The 23,418-nt window shown below is 37.1% G+C and overlaps 2 protein-coding genes across 3 annotated transcripts in view; one reads left to right on the top strand and one right to left on the bottom strand.

Annotated features, from left to right (window-relative positions):
• The window catches only part of LOC145997154 (uncharacterized), an 88,716-nt gene extending 70,919 nt beyond the window's left edge, over positions 1-17,797 (top strand). The window contains exon 4 of the mRNA XM_083133819.1: positions 17,741-17,797. Coding sequence (XP_082989945.1) covers positions 17,741-17,759 — 19 coding nt within the window. The 3' untranslated portion in view covers positions 17,760-17,797. The remainder of the gene's footprint in view (positions 1-17,740) is intronic.
• Positions 17,798-18,071: 274 nt separating this feature from the next.
• The window catches only part of Dpit47 (DNA polymerase interacting tpr containing protein of 47kD), a 45,537-nt gene continuing 40,190 nt past the window's right edge, over positions 18,072-23,418 (bottom strand). For both annotated transcript variants that reach the window (XM_083133814.1, XM_083133815.1), the window contains exons 8-9: positions 21,667-21,837; positions 18,072-19,207 (exon numbers count right to left, since the gene is read on the bottom strand). In XM_083133814.1, the coding sequence (XP_082989940.1) occupies positions 19,120-19,207; positions 21,667-21,837 (259 nt within the window). In that variant the 3' untranslated portion in view covers positions 18,072-19,119. The remainder of the gene's footprint in view (positions 19,208-21,666; positions 21,838-23,418) is intronic.

Raw genomic sequence — 23,418 nt, 5'->3', positions numbered from 1 at the left:
GTCCTAGCCATTTGACAAATAACTTGTTGCCTTTTCTGCGGATGATTTTTTCTATGAGATATGTGTCAGGCTGTTTAGTTTTGCTGAGTTCTTCTTCATAGAATCTGCCTTTGAGAATTTCTCCTCGGTGGTCTTTTATTATATATGTGTTAAGGGTCCCAGGTTTAATTTGAACCACTGTAAATAATTCAGTGCTCCAGTTTCTTGTAAAGCCTCTTTTGAATAAGTGCTTATATTTGCTGATTCTTACTTGATCACCCACCTTGTATTTGGCCTTTCTTGTTGTTGGCTGGTATCTAGGATAATAAACAGTCCTGATCAATTTTTGCTCATCAGATGAAGTTACTTCAGAGGGTTTCATGTTGATTGTGGAATGGACCGAGTTGTTATATTTATGTAGAAGTTCTGGAAGAATATTAAGCCATTTATAATTACATTGAAGTGTAAATTGTTTATACATAAGATTTTTTAGGGTTTTGTTGAATCTCTCAACAATTGAGGCCTTGAGATCACTGTAACTCGAGTAATGTTGTATTGACTGGCTTTTAATAAATTGTTGAAACACTGAATTATAGAATTCTTTGCCATTATCTGTTTGCAAATAGCGCGGTGATCTTCCACTCTGATTGATGATTGTCCTGAAGGCTTCTGTAACACATTTTCCAGTCTTGGATTTGAGTGGCACAGCCCAGGCAAATTTTGAAAATGTATCTATTACAGTGACTAGATACTTGTAGCCCTTGTTGATTTTGTCGTAAGTTTTTCAGCTGTCCACTTGCCATCTCAATCAAGTCGCTCTGCCATAAATCATCTATGCTTTTTGTGACTACTGGCAGTCTCTTATAATTATGTCTGGCTTGTCTGTGTAATTCATCAACAATAATTTGTCTAGAGATAATATGTAAACAAGAATATTGCAACTATAGGGTGTTCAGCAGCTGATACTACAGAATTTTCTAAATATAATTTGTCTCCTATATGTATTTTAAATTCCAGAGAGCCATCATCTTCAGCATAGGCTGTTTCTAATGTATTGGGGTCTGTAAAATCCTCTAACTCTACACTGGTGATTTTTGCTTTGTTATCAGCATTTGTTATTGATAAGGTAGGGTAGTGGTGTGCCTGTGGTTGAAGCCAATATTTGATCTTGATTGGTCTTAGTGTGCCCCCAACAAAAAACTGGTAATAAAATTGTGCAGGGGACAGCATATATATTTTGCCACCTGGTGTAAATGGTGAATCATATTCTTTGTTGGGGATGCTGTACAATTCAAGAATTACTGTATGTTTTGGATTCTCGATTATGCCGGTTATTTCTTTTTCTGCTGTAAGCAATCTGCTTGTTACAGATTCAAGATGCTCATTGATGGTCCTAACAACATCATCATGGCCTGGCTTGATTTTTATGTCCACAACAAGTTTCTTGTATTGTTGCACAATCTCTTGTAGCTGGGTGGCAAAAACAGACAGAGCCTTTGCTTGATTGGATTCCATGGTCCCTAGCTGTTGCTTGATATTAGCTACAATTTGTTGCAAATTTTCAACAACTGCCAATTTTGAATTTTGAGCAGTAAGATCATGGACTTGTCTTCTGATATCCTCAAACAGGGCATGCAGTTCATTAATATGTTGATTGGTTGGTAGAGTGGCCACTGTCTGAGTAAGTTGTTTGATCTCTGTCTGGATATTCTTGTTATCTTCTGATTTCAATATGCGATTCACTGCTCTCTTAATATTTTTAAGTTCCTGTGATGTAGGCAGATTTGTTACAGTATTTTGCAAAAATTCAAGTGCCAATTTCACATTATTTAATTCAGAAGCATCAGCCACATTTTGCATAGCATTTTGGAGCAGGGCTATATCAGCCTGAGTGGGTGTTGATTGTTGTAAAATTTCAAGTTTTGTTTGGATATCATCGATCAAGTGATGAAAATGTGATAGCTCAGATTCAGTGTTGAGGTTTTCAAGCTTTGTGATCTGTTCCTGGACACTGACAAGTGTGTCTACAATACCAGGCAGGCGGGATTCTTGTACATTTGTCAAATCACTTTGCACTGCTGCTATTGTACCCTCAAGATGGGTTATGGTACTTTGAATTTTTCCAAAATCTTCATATGTTTCAAGTTGCAGCTTAATGTTGGCAACACTCCGAGTTATTGCACTCAAAGCATCAGAAGATGGCAAGTTGTTCATAAAATTTTCAAGTGTCTCAATTTTTTCTTTAACCTCGGCTATGGCATTGTTCAAGGGGTCCAGATTAGGTATTTGGAGTGATTGAATCTGTTCTTTTAGAGTGGAAATCACTAGATCAAAATCTTCTTGTGATTTTATGCTTTTGACAATTGTTTGGAGCTGTGTCTGGACATTATTTATCTGCTCTTCCAATTGTTGTTTCAATTGCTCAGAGTTGGTGGCCTGGGTCTTAAATTTGGCTTGAAGAGCTGCTACAGCTTCTTCTAAACTTTGAAAATTATCCAATGTGGCCAAGTCAGTATATTTTTGAAGCAGCAATTTGAGTTCTGAGTCAATTTTAAGAAGAGGGTCCATGCATTGTGATTGCAAATTTGTAATTTCTAGTTGAAGACTGGCATTCAGTGTGGTTTGTAAAGATTGTAAATCACTTCTTAATTTCTTGACTCTGACATCAAGCATAAGAATCTCATCACTGTGATCTTCATGCCTTGTATGGCCAAATATATCATTAGGCATTTTTGTTTTAGTAGTTATTTATTATTGAATATCTAATTCTTAATTCTATAAAAAAAGGTATGAGCTTGTCATAGGATCCAGGGACCTCAATATATAAGCAGTCACCAGCAGAAACAGTATATACAGTGCCAGAAATCATGTTTGAGTGCTTAATTCTATAAATATTTCTCCCTACTGAAATCTTGACATTACCCTCAGGGGTTGTAATAAATTGCAATTGACCACCTACAGGTAATTGGTAATGATTTAAATTATTGTTAAATATGTACAATGTTTTACCTGTTTCATCATCAACATCTGTAAGTATGCTGTTCAGATGAATAATTAACAAAACACTTAGTTTAGATATTATATCAGAAGAGGGTTGTGGTGTTGGCAGGTCCATAATAGCCTGTTTTTTGAACCCAAATAAGTTCATAGGCATGTTTATTTATTTCAAATCATGCTCTGTAATTGGGCATTGATTACCACTTTTCAAATCACAATGACCCCATGGTAGAGTATGTATGCCACATGATAAAATGCATCTCTTATCATCATGTGGGTCCAGAGCCACTTTTCTTACAATATTTGTAGTCAACAAGTGATCCACACTCTGAATTCTGGATTCTGATGTTCTGATTGTGCTACATGATTTGAGGCAATTTTCATAATCTTCAAATTGGAGCTCTTTGTCAACAATTACTCTGCCAATGCCCTTGGCTTTTTTTGCAACAGCGCCACTACATGTTTCAAAACTGTACATCTTGGCCCTTAACCCAGCAAATGCCACAATAACATCACCAAGTGTCTCATCTTTTAACTTGCCAGGCACTTTTTTGTTGTGGGGTTGAATCCTTGTATGTTCACTGGTATCAAAATATTCAAGCAATGCAGGCTGTGACATATCTTTATAAACATCTTCTGTTTGAATATCAAGAATAAAACTATCTGTGTCCATGTACATCAATTTTACACAATCACCATAAAAAGGTTTCAACACATTATAATACAATTTTAACATGTGTAATTTGGCCAATTCCAATATCACAGCCCCTACATAAATAGGCTTATCAAACTTAATCTTTGTTTTTTTTCATGTTGAAAAGTGCCATATTCTCATCATAAATTCTTCTGTAATTGAAGTTGGGCTTTGCTATCAATTTTTTGCTCCGGCTGGGGTCAGTAATTATTTTAACATCAATATGTTTTCTGACATTTTCTATTGTTTTGCCATACACAGAATTGACCATCAATTTAAACAAGGTCTTATCAAATTGGCTCATTGCAGATGTTCGAAGCTCTGTGTTTGTATCAATATATGGCTTCAACCATCTTGAGTGCCTGAACCTCAAAACTTTTCCAACTTTGGTCACTTGAACACCATGATGCATCAGGAACTGGAGGTTTTTGTAATATATGACATAGCCCTGTTTCGGCTCTAGAGTCATCATCAATTTCTTCTGTTTAGAGCCAGGTGAATACTCAACCTCAGGAATTGGGGGCAGATCAGAAAATGTGTTGTGTAAATTATCTGGAATTGTCAGATCAACCTCTAAGAAGAGGCCATAGTCACTGTCATCAAAATCTTTAAGATCTTCAATATTGAAATTTTCAACCCACTCAAGCCCTGCATATGGCAATTTATCCATCATAGCATAACCATAGAGGCTGTTTGCATCTACATACAGTATATAATTTGATGGCAATGCTGGATCATAATCAGGAATATATTTGTTATTTGCTCTGGCATATCTCTGAGAACATTGCACCATGCCTCCTCTTATACATTGCTCCATAAACAAGTACATATCTTGATCTTGGATCAGATCCAATTGCATTTTAGTGTTCAAAAACATTGAAGACCATGCTAGGCCCGGAGCACTGTAAAAATACATTGGATCCAGCTTATAATTTTGCATGGAAGATTTTCTGAATGCCTGCAGTATATCAGCTAAGAGGGTCACATCAAGTTTTAAATATGCCTTGTGATAATCACCAAATGTCTGGCATTTTAAATTGTTCCACATCAATTGGGCATGGTGATAATCTTCATCAGTGATTCCAGATCCTCTGATTTTGCTGTAAAACTCTTGTTGTGGTGGCAGAGAACACTCATCAAATTTAGAAAAATCTGTAACATAATCATATGGATATACACCCTTCCGCCTAATTAATTTCAGGTCCTGATTTGGAAACAAAGCACATGTGATTTTGAATTGATCATCAGATAATTGAGTGGCCAGTGTAGCCAGGCTAGCAGACAGAATTCTGTATGAATCAAGAAATCTTAAATGAATAGAAACACCATTAACTTTAATTATTTTGCTAATGGCAATATATTTTTCATTATTTTCAGCTAAAATATTTAAATTCTGCTTGTCAAACCCCTCGTACCTGATCAGATGATGGAAATCATAATTGGATGCACCATGGCAAAATATAGGGACAAATTTTGGTCTCTGGATCTTAATATTACAGCTATTACACAGGGCCATTAAGAATTTACCATCTGTATGAGAATGGTGTTTCACCTTGATATTTGTATCTGAAAATTCAGAATCACATACCGGGCATTTTCCTGCTTTGTTGAAATCTTCAATCTGTTTCTGTTAAAGGCAACATGGGTTTTGATTTTAATAAGACATTAGATGCTATGTCACGGCACTCATTTTCTATTCTATGTGCAAATTCTTTGATGGCATCTGGTGCCATGTATAAATATTCTTTACTAACAACACCATCCTGTACAACCATGTAATAAAAACTAGAAGGTTCATGTAGCTGGTACGATGTAATTGAAGATTCATCAGGATCTGGGCTACAGAATGCAAGAGGTTTGAGGTTTGATTCAAAATCACAGACTATATATGCTGGGTGTTCCAACAGGGCTTCAAACTTTTTGAATTTTGCATTTTCACTTGGCATTGGCATCACCATATGAACAGGTTTATGGTTGCCACAGTATTTCAGATGCTCAATTAACTTGTTTTTAGTTGTTTTTAGCAATTTCTGTATTCACTTTACAAACCCCTTTTATTATTTTTTTACCATCAAATACAGTCAAACATCTTCTGCACAACTTGAATATTGTATTGGATTTGTCTAGTTGTTTTCTGACTAAAGCTTGAAGATTATGTATCAAAGTGTAATAATATGTGCCATCTCCTTCAATTAAGAGAAGATCAATCGGAATAGCAGATTCATCATCAACTGTACTGATTCTGAGAGGTTCTATCAAGCAATTGCCACGGCCAGTAGAACAAGTAAATACATTAATAGATAATTGTTTGCCATTGATATGCCTAGCCTTTTTTTTCAAATTTATCAATATTCTGAACAGACATTGGATATTCTAAGCCCTTCATTGCTTCATCAAAATTGTGTTCGTGTTTATAATAACTTATTCTCTCAGGATGATCTAAAACTGGAAACAAAGCAGCTAAAATACACCACAAAAAGCATTTCTGGTCGGTATTTTCTATCAGGGTGGCGACAGACCTGGAAAACCTGGAAAACCGGGAAAAGTCAGGGAATTTGAGGTGTCAAAAAAAGTCAGGGAAATGTCAGGGAATTTCGTCTTCATTGACTTTTTTTATTTTTTATTTTATTTATTTATTTGAAGACATCGTTATGGAACTCTGATCGTTCGTAAGTTTCGGCCTCAACTTTTAGGCCCCTTTTATGCGCAACACAAGCACGGCGCCAGAAACCAGTGATGGCAGGAGAGAGAGAGAGAGAGAGAGAGCATAAAAATCTGTAGTTTGCCCCTTCTTCTCCCGCTATTTTGGGGAGAAGGTGCAAACCTTAGTATTCTCTTCAAAGAATGGGCATTTACAAAAAGAAAGAAACATGTTTCATGTTTTTGGGTGCCATACAAGTTGAATAATAAGCCAAAATGTGAAACTCTGTTTTTACGAAAAATAGGTAATTTGCATATTGATCAGAAAATTGTTATAACTCGGGCACTATGGGAGCAATCTACTTCGGATAAGTTTTATTTTTCAGCTAAAACATGAGAGCATGCAACCGTGTACAATTCAGAACACGGAACCGAGGAAGGGGGGGTTAGGGGGCGCGGCCCCCGAATTTCAATGAAAAAACCATAAAAATCTGGAGTTTGCCGCTCTACTACCGCTATTTGAGAAGAAGGCGCGAACGTTAGTGTTCTCTTCGAAGAATGGACATTTCTCAAGAGAATGTAACATGTTTCATGTTCTTGGGTGCCATACAAGTTGAATAATAAGCCAAAATGTGATATTTTTTTTATGAAAAATAGGTAATTTGCATTTTTGGAGGAAAATTGTTATAACTCGGGCACTATGGGAGCAATCTACTTCGGATAAGTTTTGTTTTGCAGCTAGAACATCATAGCATGCAACCGTGTATAATTCAGAACGCCGAACCGAGGAAGGGGGGTTTTGGGGCGCAACCACCGAATTTCAATGATAAAACTCATAAAAATCTGTAGTTTGCCCCCTCTTCTCCCGCTATTTTGGGGAGAAGGCGCAAACCTTAGTATTCTCTTCAAAGAATGGACGTTTCCAAAGAGATTGAAACATGTGTCATGTTCCTGGGTGCCATACAAGTTGAATAATGAGCCAAAATGTGAAACTCTGTTCGGAAATGTGGCATGGATATGTTGCGGAGGGGGGGGGGGGGGAGGTTGGTCACCAATATGAATTTCCCAGGCTTGCTCCAGACCTGTGCCAGAGTTTCCACCCAAACATAAGAGTATGAAGGTCCAAAAAGCACATTCATTTCGTAATCAGCACCATGATACCATATGGTATCATCGGGCGAGTACGGCCTTACTCTGATGATACCATATGGTATCATCGGGGGAGTAAAGGTTAAGCCTCTAAATATTACGTGGAAAATGCATTAAATTATCTTTTTTTTCTTGTCCGTATGGGAGTAGTAAGCGGACTTGTCAACAGATGGAGGGGATAAGAGCAGGTGGCGCCGTCCGATAGTTGTCGGACGTCGTAGTAAGGCATTTTGTTGGGCAAACTGAAGGAACATGGAAACAAATAGGTTCCTTTGTCGAATATCGCCACCCGACAAAGTATCTCACTACAACATGCGACAGAAATTGCATAGACTGCAACATCCAACACAAATCAAATGCATAAACAAGAAGAGATTTAGACTGCAAATATGCTGCTGGAATTTTATTACTCTTCTGCTTACGAAAGTTTTCTTTCATCATCCTGACGTATTACTGGTTTCGCAGAAGTTAACATACGTTTACAATGACATTGCACTATTCTTATATATGAAGAAGAATCCAACCAAATGGGATATATATTGAATGCTATCAAGTGAAACATAAAGCTGCATTGGTGAACGTTATAAAAATTGGCAAGTGCACGCTTCCAACCTCAAATTTACTGCAACACTAGTATTGCAATGAAATGAACGCCACTCTCTGTCCTGTCTGTTTAAACTCATGAGAGATGGTCATTAATCTCTCACTGAGTAAGGTTAATGTCCAATATTATGAAATAAAATACTAATAATAAATACGTAAATATTTTAATATCATAATTATTCGAATCATTCAATCATAAAAGGAAATCACTTTCTTCAAGAACTGACTTTTCTCTGCCAACCCTGCTTAATTTTCAATTAGTAGGGACATTGATTTTTCGCAAACGCGAAAACCGTGAAAAATGGTAATTGCTGCTAAGTTATGTTTAGTAATGTGCAGTGATATCTGGACACATTTTTCGCCCGTTCGAAATATCGAAATAATGCGAATTTGGCATAAAATGTGAATTGTTGGCGTTTTTAGCGATTTTTTTAAAGAAATGTCCTAAAACAACGAAAAATTCCATGAAATCCAACATTCTTGTCTTTTCTAGGCCATGTTTGTGTACATAGAACATGCAAGTTTTCCAACATTTTACTCAAGAGTAAACTATAGATTTATGCGTACATGGAATAATTCCGACAGTCACCTTAAATCACGATGTTTTCAACTTCTTTCAAAACCATTTGCACCACAGAGCAAAGTGGCAGGGTTCTAACAGGAGATCGAGTGCGTATCTACCGTCACACGGGAGCCACATTTTCGTATTTGTCGCACGAGATATGTTTTGAATTACCAAGCTAAGTGCGCACCATCGGCATTTGTCGAGCGAGTAATAATGGAGCTCAGTCGTTAGGGCGTCTGACTACTATGCGAGGGGCCCGGGGTCGATCCCCTGCGGTGGAGAACCGGGATGTTTTCCACCTATTCAAACTGCTCCGGCGCCCACCCAGCATCATATGAAGCTGGTACCTGGAGGAAACTTTGAGGGATAAAGGTAGCCAGGAGCGTGGTGCTGATCACATCACCCCCACCTTCAGCCGTGATCAAGAAAGGGTGGGGCCCTAACTCCACACTCCTATACACCTTCATGGAAAAGTGCAGGGGAGCACTTTACTTTTACTTCCTCAAAAATCTGTTCCAACATATTAAACTGTCACGAAAATACGTAGACCATGTGACCTACAATTTAAAATAATAGTTTAAAAGCACAATGGAGTATTACGTTTCGGTATATTTGGCAGATAAATGTTCTAAGACAAAAACGCTAATTTTGGGAAACATAAAACTAACAAGTCAAAAAAAGATAATGCCAATTTTTGGTGCCATAATATATCGGTATCTGTCACATGAGATTGATTGATTTAAAATTTTTGGGTGCGTCGATGCTTATGGTCATTATGCACCCTGCAGTATATACGGGGAAAATTCCATTATGTAAAATCCTTACCTTAAAATTAAAAAAAGGGGTATGGAAAATAACTTTCCCAAAATAACTTTCAAGATATCACACTCTCACGATGAGGCGTAAGCCATGTGACTTACAATTTGAAACAGTAGTTTAAAAACACCATGAAGGTATAATTTCAGATATTTGCCAGAAAATGAGCTAAAATTAAAATGTGAATTTTGGGGAAAATAACACCGTATAGTAAAAAATATAAAATAAGAAAATACACTAATTTTTTAAAAAATAACAAAATATCAAGGTCCCTACCGATTAGGCATAAATAAAAGAAGAATATCAGTTGTAATTTATTGCATTAGTAACAGTGAGTCCTAACCTAATTTTCGGCATAATCACCACCGTTGTTCTGGCATTTGTCGTAGCATGGCACTAAATGTTGTATGCCCATGTTATGTGTGTCTGACAGCAAAGACTGGATCTATCTCTACCGCAGTGTAGCTGTCAAATCCTTGCCCTGCCAGAAACCTCTTCAGTTAAACAAAGATATGAAAGTCGGTACATTCAAGGCCAGGGCTGTACAGGGAGTGGTCCAAGATCTCTCACCTGAAGTGATGCAAAGGGTCCATGTGTACTCAGCTGTATGGGGTTGTGCACATTCAATTGGCCTTCCGTGAATTGTCTGCACCATCGTCTGACTATACTATCACTCACGACGTCCGGCTTGCACACCTCACACGATAGCTGGTGGCTCTGTGCTAAATTCTGAGTGTGCAAAAATCTTATTACTACACGTAGGCTACATCGCAGTCGGTGGGAGACTGTATGAGAGCTGCGATCTTTAACGTAGAACTGTCCTAAAACGGCTGCATTGCAACTGTACCAGATTAAAGCTACATGTCACTTCTTCCTGCCTGCATGTGTGTGTGGCACTCTCCGACCACTAGTGCTGCGTATAGGCACCATTGGAGCTTTTTTCAGGATGCCCCTCGTATATGAATTTTCAGAAGCTTTTATTATTAGTGTGTTCCTGTTTTAATGTGTGGTTAGCTAAATCAGGTACCTATACAATGCAATTCTATAAATTCCTTGCGTTCAATTTCTAATACCTACATACCCTTTTCGTCAGCATTAATTGTATAACTGCATGTTGTCAGTTTCACAGTACTTCACTTGGATATACTGTACTGAAGCAGAAATCCCATTGATAATGTAAGGAAATATGACACTTTATTTTGTTCGATTCAATTGTTTCACTTATATGCAAGAGTTAAGTTGTTTGCTTTACAGAGAAGGGAGAAGTAGCTTTATGCATTGAAGAATGAGTCCACACTCATGGTTCTTGCAAGCAGAGGGTTCCAAACCTCAGTGGAAATATCAACATAATATACCGAGAATGTATAAGGAGACTGATAAATTACAAATTGTATTTCTTAATCAATCACTTTTCACTCTTATCTCATTTAGTCGTAACTTTAAAAATAATCAAGTATTTTATTTTAAACTTACTGCGTATGACAAAATTCCGTAATCCTTCACTAGCTTGTGAATTGTAATAATTTTCCAAATTCATTATTTTGCAGTTTGAATTCAAATGATCATAGAGAATACAGAAATTAAATCAATTTCATAGAAGATAATATTGGTACTTAACCATACGTAGATCTGTGTGAGTTTATTATTTCTATTTGCAAAAACATCGATTTAGTTTAGTTTGTAATTGTCAGGGAAAAGTGTAAATTTTGTCCTGGAAAACCTGGAAAAGTCAGGGAATTTCATTTCTGCTTGTTTGTAGCCACCCTGTCTATGTTAACCACGGCTCTTTTGTTTTTAATATTGGCAGGTAATGGCAGATATGTAGATCCTTGTAATGGGCTGAATTCAGAAATATTAATATATAACTTGTGTGGAGAACCGCATAGGCTCCATCCAGACTCTTTTCCAGCAAATTCAGTGTGTTTAATATTCAATTGATCTATCAAACTGCTTATTATTTTGTCTGAATTTGTATTTGAATATACAGGTACAGTTTCTGTTATGTGGGGCTGTGTAAATTTTGTGCCATTTGGTTTCTTATATTGTGTAAACAATTTGAGAGACAGCTTATAAGAGCCATTTTGTGCATTTAGAATTGCCTGCACATCAGGATTTATACTGTTCAAAAAATTCTTAATGTCACATCTTGGCTGATAAAAAACAGTGATCCCTTAATTGGCCATTAAAACTGCTATGGATGGGTTCATAGCGTGGCTGCTTTGCCGGTCTAGCATTAACAGGTGTTTCGTGCTTCTCAATTGTGGAGTGCTGAGGAGCAATTTCATTCCTTGTCCTTTCGTCAAGCAAGAACGTTTCTTCTCGCGTTGTTTCTTGGTGAGTAACCCATCGAGGGCACCCAGCATTTTCAGATTCGAATATGGTATCTGGTACACGACACCCTTGGGCTTCATCACTGTATGTTATTTATATATATATGTTCTGAGATTTTTTCACTGTATGTTATTTATATATTTTTTTTTTCACGGTATCTTATTTTTATATATGTTCTGTTAAACAAATTCTATTACATGATTCGTTGTCTTACCAGGAAGTTCCTTTGTCCCCTTGTACAAGATTCGAGTTTTGTTCTCGATTAAAAGAGACAGCTTCTGGTCAGATAACTTGTTAGCGTATCGATCTGGTAAAAATAGGCTGTACTGTCCGTTGAGCAACAGACGTGGTTTGGGACCATACTGGGTTGCAACAATTTCACCGGAAATTATCGTGTAATGTTTGTCCACTTCCAATTCCTGCATTTTTATATACTCGACTGATAAATTTAGCATTTGTTTTAATGCTTGGACGTCACTCTTTTTTTTCACGGTGTGCTATTTATATATCGAAATTTTTTTATTTTGTCTCGTAGATTTTTTTCAGGGGTGTTATTTATATATCGGGATTTTCTTTTGTCTCATAGATTTTTCAGGGTATGTTAGTAAATTTATCGAATAAATTTTTATTTGGTAGATTTTTTTGAGTCTTAGATTTTTTTTCACGGTGTGTTATTTATATATCAAGATTTTTTTGTCTCGTAGATTTCTTTTCACGGTGTGTTATTTATATATCGAGATTTTTTTGTCTCGTAGATTTCTTTTCAAGGTGTGTTATTTATATATCGAGGATTTTTTTTGTCTCAGATTTTTTCACGGTGTGTTCTTTATATATCGAAGATTCTTTTTGACTCAGTAATTTTTTTTAACACGTAAAATTTTTTGACATGTACATTTTTTTCACACGTACATTTTTTTGACATGTACATTTTTTGATGATACATCATTTTTTAACATTGCAAATTTTTTTTTACGATAAGGCAATTTTTTTCTGACGATATCCACAACTTTTTTTGACGATACATCATTTTTTAACGATGCAAATTTTTTACGATAAGGCAACCTTTTTTACGATAAGGCAATTTTTTTCTGACGATATCCACAACTTTTTTTGACGATACATCATTTTTTAACGATGCAAATTTTTTACGATAAGGCAACCTTTTTTCTGACGATGTCTAACGACAACTTTTTTTGACGACATCATTTTTTAACAATGCACATTTTTTTACGATAAGGCAACTTTTTTTCTGACGATGTCCACAACTTTTTTTTGACGATGCAAATATTTCCACTTTTTTTGACGATACACGGATGATTGGCGAAAGTCTAAACAGGAGACCGAAGATATCATCACGCACATCATCGCGTTTTCCAAAGCACGAACTTTCTTTCTCTAACACACACAAAAAAATCTTCGATACAAATCGTGAAAACGATATATAAATAACACAGCGTGAAAAAATGAGTAACGTCCAAGCATTAAAACAAATGCTAAATTTATCAGTCGAGTATATAAAAATGCAGGAATTAAAAGTGGACAAATTTTACACGACTGATAAATTTTGCATTTGTTTTAATGCTTGGACGTCACTCATTTTTTTTCACGATGTGTATTGAAGGAAATATTTTTTTTCACGATGTGTTATTTATAAATATTTTGTGTGGAAGAAAGTTCGTGCTTTGGAAAACGCGATGATGTGCATGATGATATCTTCGCTCTCCTGTTTAGACTTGCGCCAATCATCCGTGTATCGTCTTCTCCCCTGCCTCACCTTGTGAAGTTCGCCCATCCTGTCGTTTAATTTTTCCCCTGCAGCTTAAAGAAGAAGAGTGTCGAGATCACTGCAACTCATGCCACTTATCTCCCGAAGATGGTCCTTCAAAACCATTTCACATGGGATACGAATTTCCGGCGTTGTTCTTGCTATGATTACAAGTTTCTCAACATCCTCGCAATCTCCGTTTAAAGTATGTTTGAATATTTTACCTAGCAGTTCGGACGGTAAATCAGTTATACAAGTCTGCAACATATTGTGTTATTTATACACACCACCCAAATTTTTGTTTTGCGTTCATGGCGACGGTGGTGCCAAATGCTGCAACTTTTTCATCCAAGGATGCGTCTCTGCTGACAAGTCTCCAAAAAGCTACATGCCCCAATTTTCTGTCTGCTTCGTGACGTGCATCTAAATTGGTGTGCGTGTTGTATGCAATGTCGTGGTCCTTGCATGCAGCGTCCAACGGATTCACTCCCCTGTCTCCTCTTTCCAATCTTTTCTCGAGTTTGGTACCTGGGCCACAGTACTGGTAACCTGGTAAATGCATTTCGAAAGGTAACTTGTTGACGATGTCGTTCACGAGACCTTTTCCTTCGGCCACGTTCCAGAATCTTGGAGGCAGCGTGTTGATAATTTTAATGAGGTACCCGATACCTTTGTCGTCGTTCACGATGAAGTTTGAAAGTTTCGTGCTGATCATATCCACGATGCCCACCTTCTCGTTGTAGAAATTATGATTACCTGCATTCTCTTCGCCGGCTATAACTAACAATCTGTCAATGAGTTTTCTCACGTCGTCCACCCAAACAAATTCTTTCGGTAATGTGTTGTAGCATTTGACGCCGCTTCCACTTTTGATTTTGTTCCATATCGGTTTGATGAGATTCCTGTACTTCTCACCGCTGCTCGATTTCACCCTATTCTGTGTGGAATCATTTTTTTGATACATGGCATCCGTCATAATTAAAATTTCCCTGTAACTCTGGTAATCTTCGTCGGTGTAATCTTTCGGATATTTTTTGGCAATGAGTTCCCACAATCCCACTGTACCTGGATACCTAGACCAACTGTTCTTCTCACCTAAATTAATTTTAATGTCGTTGCCTTCGAAGGTGACTTTCGATTTTCCAATCTTCCACACGATGCCTTCGTTGGTTTCCATGCTCGGGTACAATCCGAACACCTTGTCCTTGTCGAATTTCCCCGTGCTCAGGTAGTTTTGTGCCAACGGACCCAACTCGATTTTATCCGAAGAAGAAGTGCTGCCTATGGCTTGATGTCTTGGCGGTTGTCTAAGTTCCAGAGGAGTGTGAATGCTGGAGAGGCGTCGGAGGAAAATCTTCATAATTTCGAGCGGCAAGAGGTACTAGTTCCGTGATCAGATCCTTGTTCTGTTCCGTGACATTTTTAATTTCTTTGCCGAGACCGCTGATGGCGTCGATGATAGGTTGACCTTCGCGCTTGTTCTCTTCGTACAAACCGCGATTCTCGGACTTCCAGCCTTTGAATCGTTTCACTAAGTAATCCCGCAGCTTAAGATTATCCTCTTCTTGAAATTTGCGTTTCGACATTTTTTATGGTTATTTCTATATACGTTTGAGACGTTTTTTGAGTCTCCGTTGACGTCACCAAAACTTGAGATCATCCACTTTTTGATATTAAGGTTATTTATATATATATATATATGTTTGACCTTTTATATATATATATACGTTTGCTACAGTTTTGATTTTTTTTTGTTTTTGTGTCTTGAAGATTTTGCGTTTTCACATGATGTTATTTATAACGTTGAGACGTTTAGAAAAACGTTGATTTTATTCCTGTACTTTCCATCATTAGGTTTTCGTGTCATGTCGATCGTAACAAAACCAAAGTCGTCTTGGTTCCAACAGTTGGAGCAAAATTTAGAAAACTGATTGTAATTCATGTCAGCCCCTACGTAATCATCATGTGCATGTTTTAAATTTGTATGTCTTGACGAAACAAGCAAATGAAATTAGCATTATCGCGTAGCTGTTGTTTCGGAACCTTGGAAAAAGTTTGTACCAAGGTAAAAACAATCTAATCCTTTGTGACGACCTCGTGTGAAAAAATTACGAATCTCACTTTGATTTTCCAGGATCATGTCGTCGAACATGATAACGGAATTATCGAGACGATCGTCCAGTGGAATGATTTCGGAAGAGAACGTACTAATGCCCAGTCCCTCGTACAAATGAATAAGTTGCCTGAATTTTGGTTGTTCGAGACTTTTTGAAAATACATAGAGATGCCTGTTTTCCAAATCTAACCAATCAGGTGCAAGGAGAAAATTATCAATGAGCAGTGTCGTCTTTCCGCACCCTGAAGGCCCTACGATTAGACAACAGATGCTGTCGGGTAATAACTCGCAGTTTCTTTTTTTTTTTTTTCGCATTCCGGATCGGGTAAACATTTTACAACGTTCCACGTTGAGTTCATAGTATCACTTTGTTCGCGTCGATCCAGCTCGTTTCCGAAAGTCCCAGCCATTTCACCAGTAGCTTGTTATTTTTTCTACGCAATACTTTTTCGATAAGATACGTGTCGTGGTATTTAGTTGTAGAAATTTCTTCTTCGTAAAAGCGACCCTTTAAAATTTCGTTGCAATTGTCCTTTATTATATACGTGTGACAGTTACCGGGTAAGATTCGAACTATGGTGAAAAGTTCAGTGCTCCAATTTCTCGTAAAGCCCATTTCAAAAATATGTTTGTATTTACTGATACGCACCCGGTCACCAATTTTGAATTTAGGCTTTTTTACCGTGCGCTGATATTTGCTGCAGTAAACGGTAGAAATTAAACGTTGCTCGTCAGATTTCGTAACTTCAGCTGGCTTCATGCCTATCGTGCGGTGCACCGTATGATTATAGTCCTTGACGAGTTCCAGAAGCATGCTGACCCACTTGTAGTTGCCCTGAAGCGTGAAGCGTTTCCACATGCGTGTTTTCAAGGTCCGATTGAAACGTTCCACGATGCTGGCTTTCAAGTGACTGAAGGTCGAATAATGTCGAATGTCGTGGTTATGAATAAACTTTTGGAATACGGTGTTGTAGAATTCCTTCCCATTGTCTGTTTGCAGAAATCGTGGTCGTCTCTTACTTTTGCGGAAAATAGTTTTGAATGCTTCAGTGACGCATGTTCCTGTTTTTTTTTTCAACGGCAGAGCCCATGCGAATTTTGAAAATGTGTGTATGACGGTGAGGAGGTATTTGTTGCCCTTGTTCAATTTATGTATATCTTTCATCTCGACGAGGTCACTCTGCCAGAGATCATCAATGCCCTTTGTTACTACAGCCAAACGTTCGTAGTTGCGGCGTGCAGGTTTATGTAATTCGTCTACGATAGCTTGCCTAGACATTGAGATTACGTTTCAAGAGAAGGACTAACGTGATGGGATTCAACGAAGGTGGTACCTCTCTTGTGTTTTGAATGATAAGTTTATCACCTGCACTCACGTCAAACACAGTAAGATCTTCATCTTGGTGTATTTCATATATGTTTCGTGTTTCGTTCCAATGTGCCAAAGGAATGTTTCCTGCTTTCTGGACACCACGATTCGATATCTACGAAATAGCCCCCCAACAAATTTTAACTTTTAACAAGTGGTTAATATCAATAACCACTAATCCTAGTAGATTTGTATATTATAAAGAATTCAAAACAGGAGCCCTTTTCCCTTTTCGTTTATGTAAAATTTCTCCTCTCTAACTTCTACTAATACTCAATACATCAAAGTGAGGTATACTTTGTGCACAACAAATTTGAAGTTTTTCTTGTTCTTGCTTATTTAAAAACCTACTTTTCACTGGACTGCTTGAAACAGATTTTCCAGAAAAAGAGTGCATTTCCCTGACTTTTCAGACTTGTAGACAGCCTGCCACTCACATCATATGTGCTTCATGCCTCCACCATTAGCGAAACATAGAAATGAGACTTCCACAACATCCTAAGGTCGGCTATGAAGCTGCATGGACAATGTCCTGAGTACGTTACGGCATTGTATTCATTTTTAATGGCTTGTCCTTGATTTTTACTCTGCATTTTGCATTGTTTCATTCACAATTGTTGGTCATTTAAACTTTTATTATGATTATTTTAATGTGGCTAGTGAAAGCTTGATGCAAAACTATGCAAATAGTTGCTTTTTTTTGCTTTCATGTGTAGAGACGAAAGAAGCAGGTGAGACAATGGTCGACCATGTTCTAATCTCACAATGTTGACATGTGTTTTGACATTTTTGAAAAGAACCTTATGAAATTTTAAACTGGCTTCGCAGGTGTATTGTTGTGAGAAAATTTTACTACACTTCATTCTAAATCACTGAAAAAGTTGAAAAGTTAAAGCTGTATTAATTGTGTCAATACTAAATTTGCATTAGGTTAAATAACATCAATTTTGTATTATTCTAATTTGATAATAATTCTTAGTAGCAGAAGTGAATAAAGATAAATAACCAATTCAAGAAATATTTTTATTGAAATATTTCTCCCATACATGTGTATCGCACAAAACATACAAAGTGTCCAAAAAAGAACTCCGGAGTTTTGAATTGAAATTAATTTATTACATTCTGAATCATACGTGTATGTAACACATTTGATGGAAGTACCTACAATGTTCAAAGTTTCATTATCTTTAGTGCTAAATGTGTGCATCATTTACAGTCCTACAGACATCAAACCTATACCCCACTTAAGTCCACACTCTGGTAAGCATATCTACAGGAATTTCATTCTTTTATGTAGCTGGTCAGTGGCTGGATTCTTTTTTGATATGTGATGTCTTTTACGTAGCACTAAAAGAAAAAATACATTGGAGCTAAATCAGGACATTGTGGTGGCCGAGCAATGGGACCTACTCTGGCTATCCATTTCCCTGGGAATCAGTGACACATTTGGTACAGCTATGTGACTTTGCTGCTACCTAGTGAGGAATGTGTGAAGTAAAATTTCCTTGTTGTCGCTTCACAATTATGCTCAAAACACCACTGTATGCTACATAAACAATAATATACTTGCCGAAAACAACATAAAATGCACAAACAGCATGATAAAACACACAAAGAGTTTGTGCAAGATTTCGATTCAAGCTCAGAATCATCAAGGCTTGTCGAGAACAGTGAAGAGAACACGGTTGAGCTTCCACTGCGTAAGAAGATTTTTACTGTCACAAAAAATAATATACTTGTGTTTGAAACTCTGGAGTTCTTTTTTGGACACGTTGTTACTGTAACTATCATTGTTTAAGACATTGTTAAACTGAATTACTTGGTGCAATGAGTTGAAAAGCATGAACTCACCAGGTATAATACATTACTTCTCACTGATGCTTTTCATAAGCACATTGGAGTGTAAACAGTTGTAGATTATTCCCAACGATTCCACAGCAGCTACGCAGTTTGTGTTTTTAAACCAGATCCAACAAATCAACTGTTCAATGTGAGCTGTTGCAGCATGATACATGTGTCATATTGTGTCACTTTAAACATCTAGAAATTCACCAGTCATGTAGTGTGTCTCTCTGCAGCCAGCGTGTAGTTTTCACTACCTGTAACGATCCAGTAAGGTTTGTTCAGCTTTACTGTCTTTCACGATCACCATGAACATCGGCAGGCCACCTTGGAGAATGTACCTGTTGGAAGAAATCCATTGATTGAAATAAAATTTCTGTGTGCATCAACACTTGGGTTATTTGCACCCATCATCGTAACTAAAATAAACATCCGTCTCTGATAACAAATATCTCCTTACCTAGTTACAAGCTGAGGCTGAAAAGAGGCACTCCTAAGGAATAAACACAGGACAACACAGCCTTACAGGATATTACGATGGCCTTAAAGTCCAGGTGCCAGAGCCTAGTTTGCCTGCAAGGCAGTTACCGGAGTGTACCACGTGTAAGTGAGTTTGATACTTGGGTGCCTTCTCAAAAGTTCACCCCTTACACCTGGGAAGAAATTAAATTAGCATGGGAATCTAAAATATAACTGAACCAATGGTGAAACTTTTCCCAATTCCCACTAATGTCCACACTTGAAAATTATAGCAATTGTTCCTCGATCTTATATTCCTAGATTTTACATTTTCCTGCATTTAAGTTTCTTCGGCTTGGTCCCCTGAAAAACATAAAATCAAGGTTCCACTATATTGATTAATAGTAATACATATGCATTCCACTTCAAGTTACCACTGTTTTGCTTTTAAAAAAATTAAAAATACTTAGATATTAAAGCAGCTACCATTTAATCACAAAATACACTTTTCATGCAATACTGGTGCAAAGTAAATAAAAATTTCAAATTTGCATAATATCCAGGGTACACAATGAAAGTGTCAAATGGCTTTATACCAAAACTTCAGAAAGAGTATTGGCTGGTATTCCTACTGATAATTTTCATCAGTAATATCAGTAACACACATCACAGTTGCTATCAACTCTAATTGTATTTTACATCCCCTTTTTGTCCCTTTAGGATAATCATTGTGAGAAGGATAAATGATGATTAGGTTAAATCTGATCCAGGGTTGCCAAGTTTGTCTCACAAAGGTAATGTTGATGTAAGTACTAGACTTTTTAGAACAGTCCTGAAATGGTATCATTTGTGCCGGTGTCCAGAAAAGTTTCTTCAGAATGCGGTAATGTCCCGCAATCAGCTGAGAAAGCAGAAGTGATTAAGGCTATACCTTCAACAACATTATTTTTATTTAAATAAGACATAAGGGCCTCCCCGATGGCGCAGTGGTAGCGTCGTTGCCTTGTAGTCAAGGGGTCCCAGGTTCGATACCCGGTGGAGGCACATGGCACAGGGGTTTGGATCCCACTTTAAACCGTAGGTCCAGTCCCGATTAGCCTTACTGTGCATAAAGTGGACTTAAAACACCAACTCACAAATAAGACATAATTTTCAAATGCTAATTTTATAAAACAATCTAACTGTACATTGAAGCACTCCCTCTCAATAATGCAAGTGTTATATAGAGTTAAAGAGATGGCATCGCTTAATGCACTTGCCGACAACAGCTAGTAACAATGTAACTTTTATTTAACTTCTGTTTAGTGCTGCATTTCAGTTAACAATCTCTTCCATTATATAGTTTGCATTATTTATTAATTACATTAATATATTATGTAAGGTACAAAAAAAATTCTGAAAATTCTTTCTTTAGTGTTGAATTTTTGTGACTTTTGTTGAAAAAATGTGTCATCTAAAATTAGTCTACAAAGTGATGGCTTCATTTTCCTCCGCGTCCTTGAAAATCATGTCTAAAATGCATCACCATCTTTGGAACCCTATGGCAGTTTCAGTGTATGGTCCATAATAATTATGGCATACATACATACCACTTTGTCAGATCCAACCCCTCCCGAAAATAGGCTTCTGGTCAGTGGCATCCTAGATTTTTTACTTATGGAACATACAAACCCTGTACATAGAAATGCTAAAAATAATTCAAAATAGGCAAAGATACACTGAAGATCTAGAAAATAGGCACTGAAAACTTGCTGCCAAATAAAATGCATCTTTGAATCATGCTCCATTTAATTAGGACAACATACCTAAGTAGACATGTGGATTTACACTTCACGTAAAGAACTGAATTCAAAGAAAATAATTCATTCTTGACATTCTGATTAGAGCATCACTGTCAGCACATAACAGTCCTTGTCGGCCATTAAGAAATAGTTATTCCTTGATCCACTTTCCAGTTTTGTCTTCAATCTGATCCCACATTCTTCAGTACAGAAGTGGTCTCTCCGCATCTACTGATGTTATTGGAGGACTTTTAAACAGCGCTACACTGTTTACATCAATATCCGTTGAAACATTGTTGTCATAGAATAATCAGTCTCTTTTAACGAATGATAGTCCCGAAACTCTAGAAGGGCTCATTTGAAGGATCAAACTTATCGACCGTGCATCGATTTAGATTATGGTGCTGCCATCTCTGCTTCGTTTACCTTACTTTTCAAACCACCATCGTAAGTTAGTGTCTGGAGTTGCAAGTACTTACAAATATATACAATACTGACAGCTGACAATTCTGTCAGAACAAGATAACATAGATATAACCTGACAATTCATTGCAACTTACTGTTTATCAGAGAGTGCTTCCTTCAGACTTGAAGACTTGGGAACTTCATGCAGTTTACCTGTCACTGAGTGTTCATAGTAAAGTCTCAGATCAGGAACTGTGTACTTTCGCTCCTCGTCCCATTCTGGAGGCGATTCTCCATCAAACATCTCGCTCAAGTGTTCCTCAAAACTGTCATGAAAAGATAAAGGACAATTTCACATCAGTCACCACATGTCACCAAAAAGTTTATTCCAACTGATTACTTGCTTTATTATATTGGTATGAACATAAAGCTGCCATGCATTACGCATATGGACCTAGATTTTTCCATGTTATTTTTTTCCAAAAGTGTCTTCCATTGCTATTTTCCCAAATTCATGTTTTTATTTTAACACACTTTTCTGCCAAATATATCTAAAACTTTTGGAAAACGTGCACATTATACATGCATAAGTATAGTACATTTGTTTTCTATGCCAAAATATAGAATGCTTGATTTTCACACTATCTTTTTTTTAATGAAAATGTGTTGAAATTCATGAGCTATGCCAAAATATGTTTAGAAAATGCCAATGCAGATACACTGTACTGCAAAAATTAGCATCTTTCGGTGTTACAGTGTTGTTCAGTTTTCAGAGAGTGCAAAATAATGTTCCCAGATGCATAACATGGTTGTGAAGGACAAATTAAATACTAAGAAAAGAATGCAAAAAAAAAGGAGAGAGAGAAGACACAAGTGTGTGGGATTTTCTGAAGAATTTGCTACTGCAAAATGGAGGTTTTCTTAGCAAAATTCCATTTCATCGCTTGCTTCTCCTTCTTCTTCTTCTTCTTCATTTTTCGATTGAGATTCAGTGTCACTGCTTTCAGAGGTAAACAACAAGTGCAATTTGGGCTTCCCAGATTGCATAGTGATAATGTGGCCGAATCGTAATCAAGGGGTCTCAGGTTCGATACCCAGTGGAGGTACATTGCACAGTGGTTTGTATCCCACTTCAAACTGTCGGTCCAGCCTCGATCAACCAATGTGCACATAAAGTGGACTTAAAACAGGACTTCAAAAAAGTGCAACTCAATGTCTGCGTCACTCAAACTTCTTTTTTGAGCCATATTTCGGTTTTTTATTATGCACGAACTACACCACACAAGAGCAGACAACTTTTCTTATGTCTAACTTATATTCTCTTTCTTCCTTTTCTGCTACTGTTCTCGTTTTTACTACAGCTAGCATAATCTCACCTAACGTGATTGTTATGTTCAAAACATCCGAGCATATATGTACACCACCCGCATCAAATCTAGTCCAAGCAAATGCAAAGCATGTGTATACGCCTTCTGCACTGAAACAGCACATTGTGGATGGTGTGTGTGCGACATGCAAACGATAAGCAACATGTGCACCCCTGCTAACAATTCCTGTTGGTGTATACACTTCAATTATATCAAAAATAGTAGTGGAGTTTAAACCTAGCCAAATGCACAATTTATTTTTATTCACATTGCAATTGAAAGGGCTCAGTAAGTTAACCTCTAACAGGTGGAAGCCTCATGGCATATTAATTAGCCTCTGTGGATGGAAAGTTTTCAAGTGCATGCTTTTCAAACTTTCCACAAAAATTCATAGCAGGAATTGGAATGACAGGACTCTTAGCAGAGGTGAAATTTATACAGTTTGCCTGCCAATAATGAAAGTTAAAGAAGAAGAAAATTAAAATGTTACACAAAAATTCATATTCGGCATTCCCCGTGGCCAGCAGAGAAAAAATGAAA

The sequence above is a fragment of the Lepisma saccharinum genome, chromosome 13, assembly GCF_977018435.1.
Source record: "Lepisma saccharinum chromosome 13, izLepSacc3.1, whole genome shotgun sequence".
Taxonomy (NCBI): Eukaryota; Metazoa; Arthropoda; class Insecta; order Zygentoma; family Lepismatidae; genus Lepisma; species Lepisma saccharinum.
The sequence above is the reverse complement of the archived record's forward strand: the minus strand, read 5'-3'. Positions and strand labels throughout refer to the sequence as shown.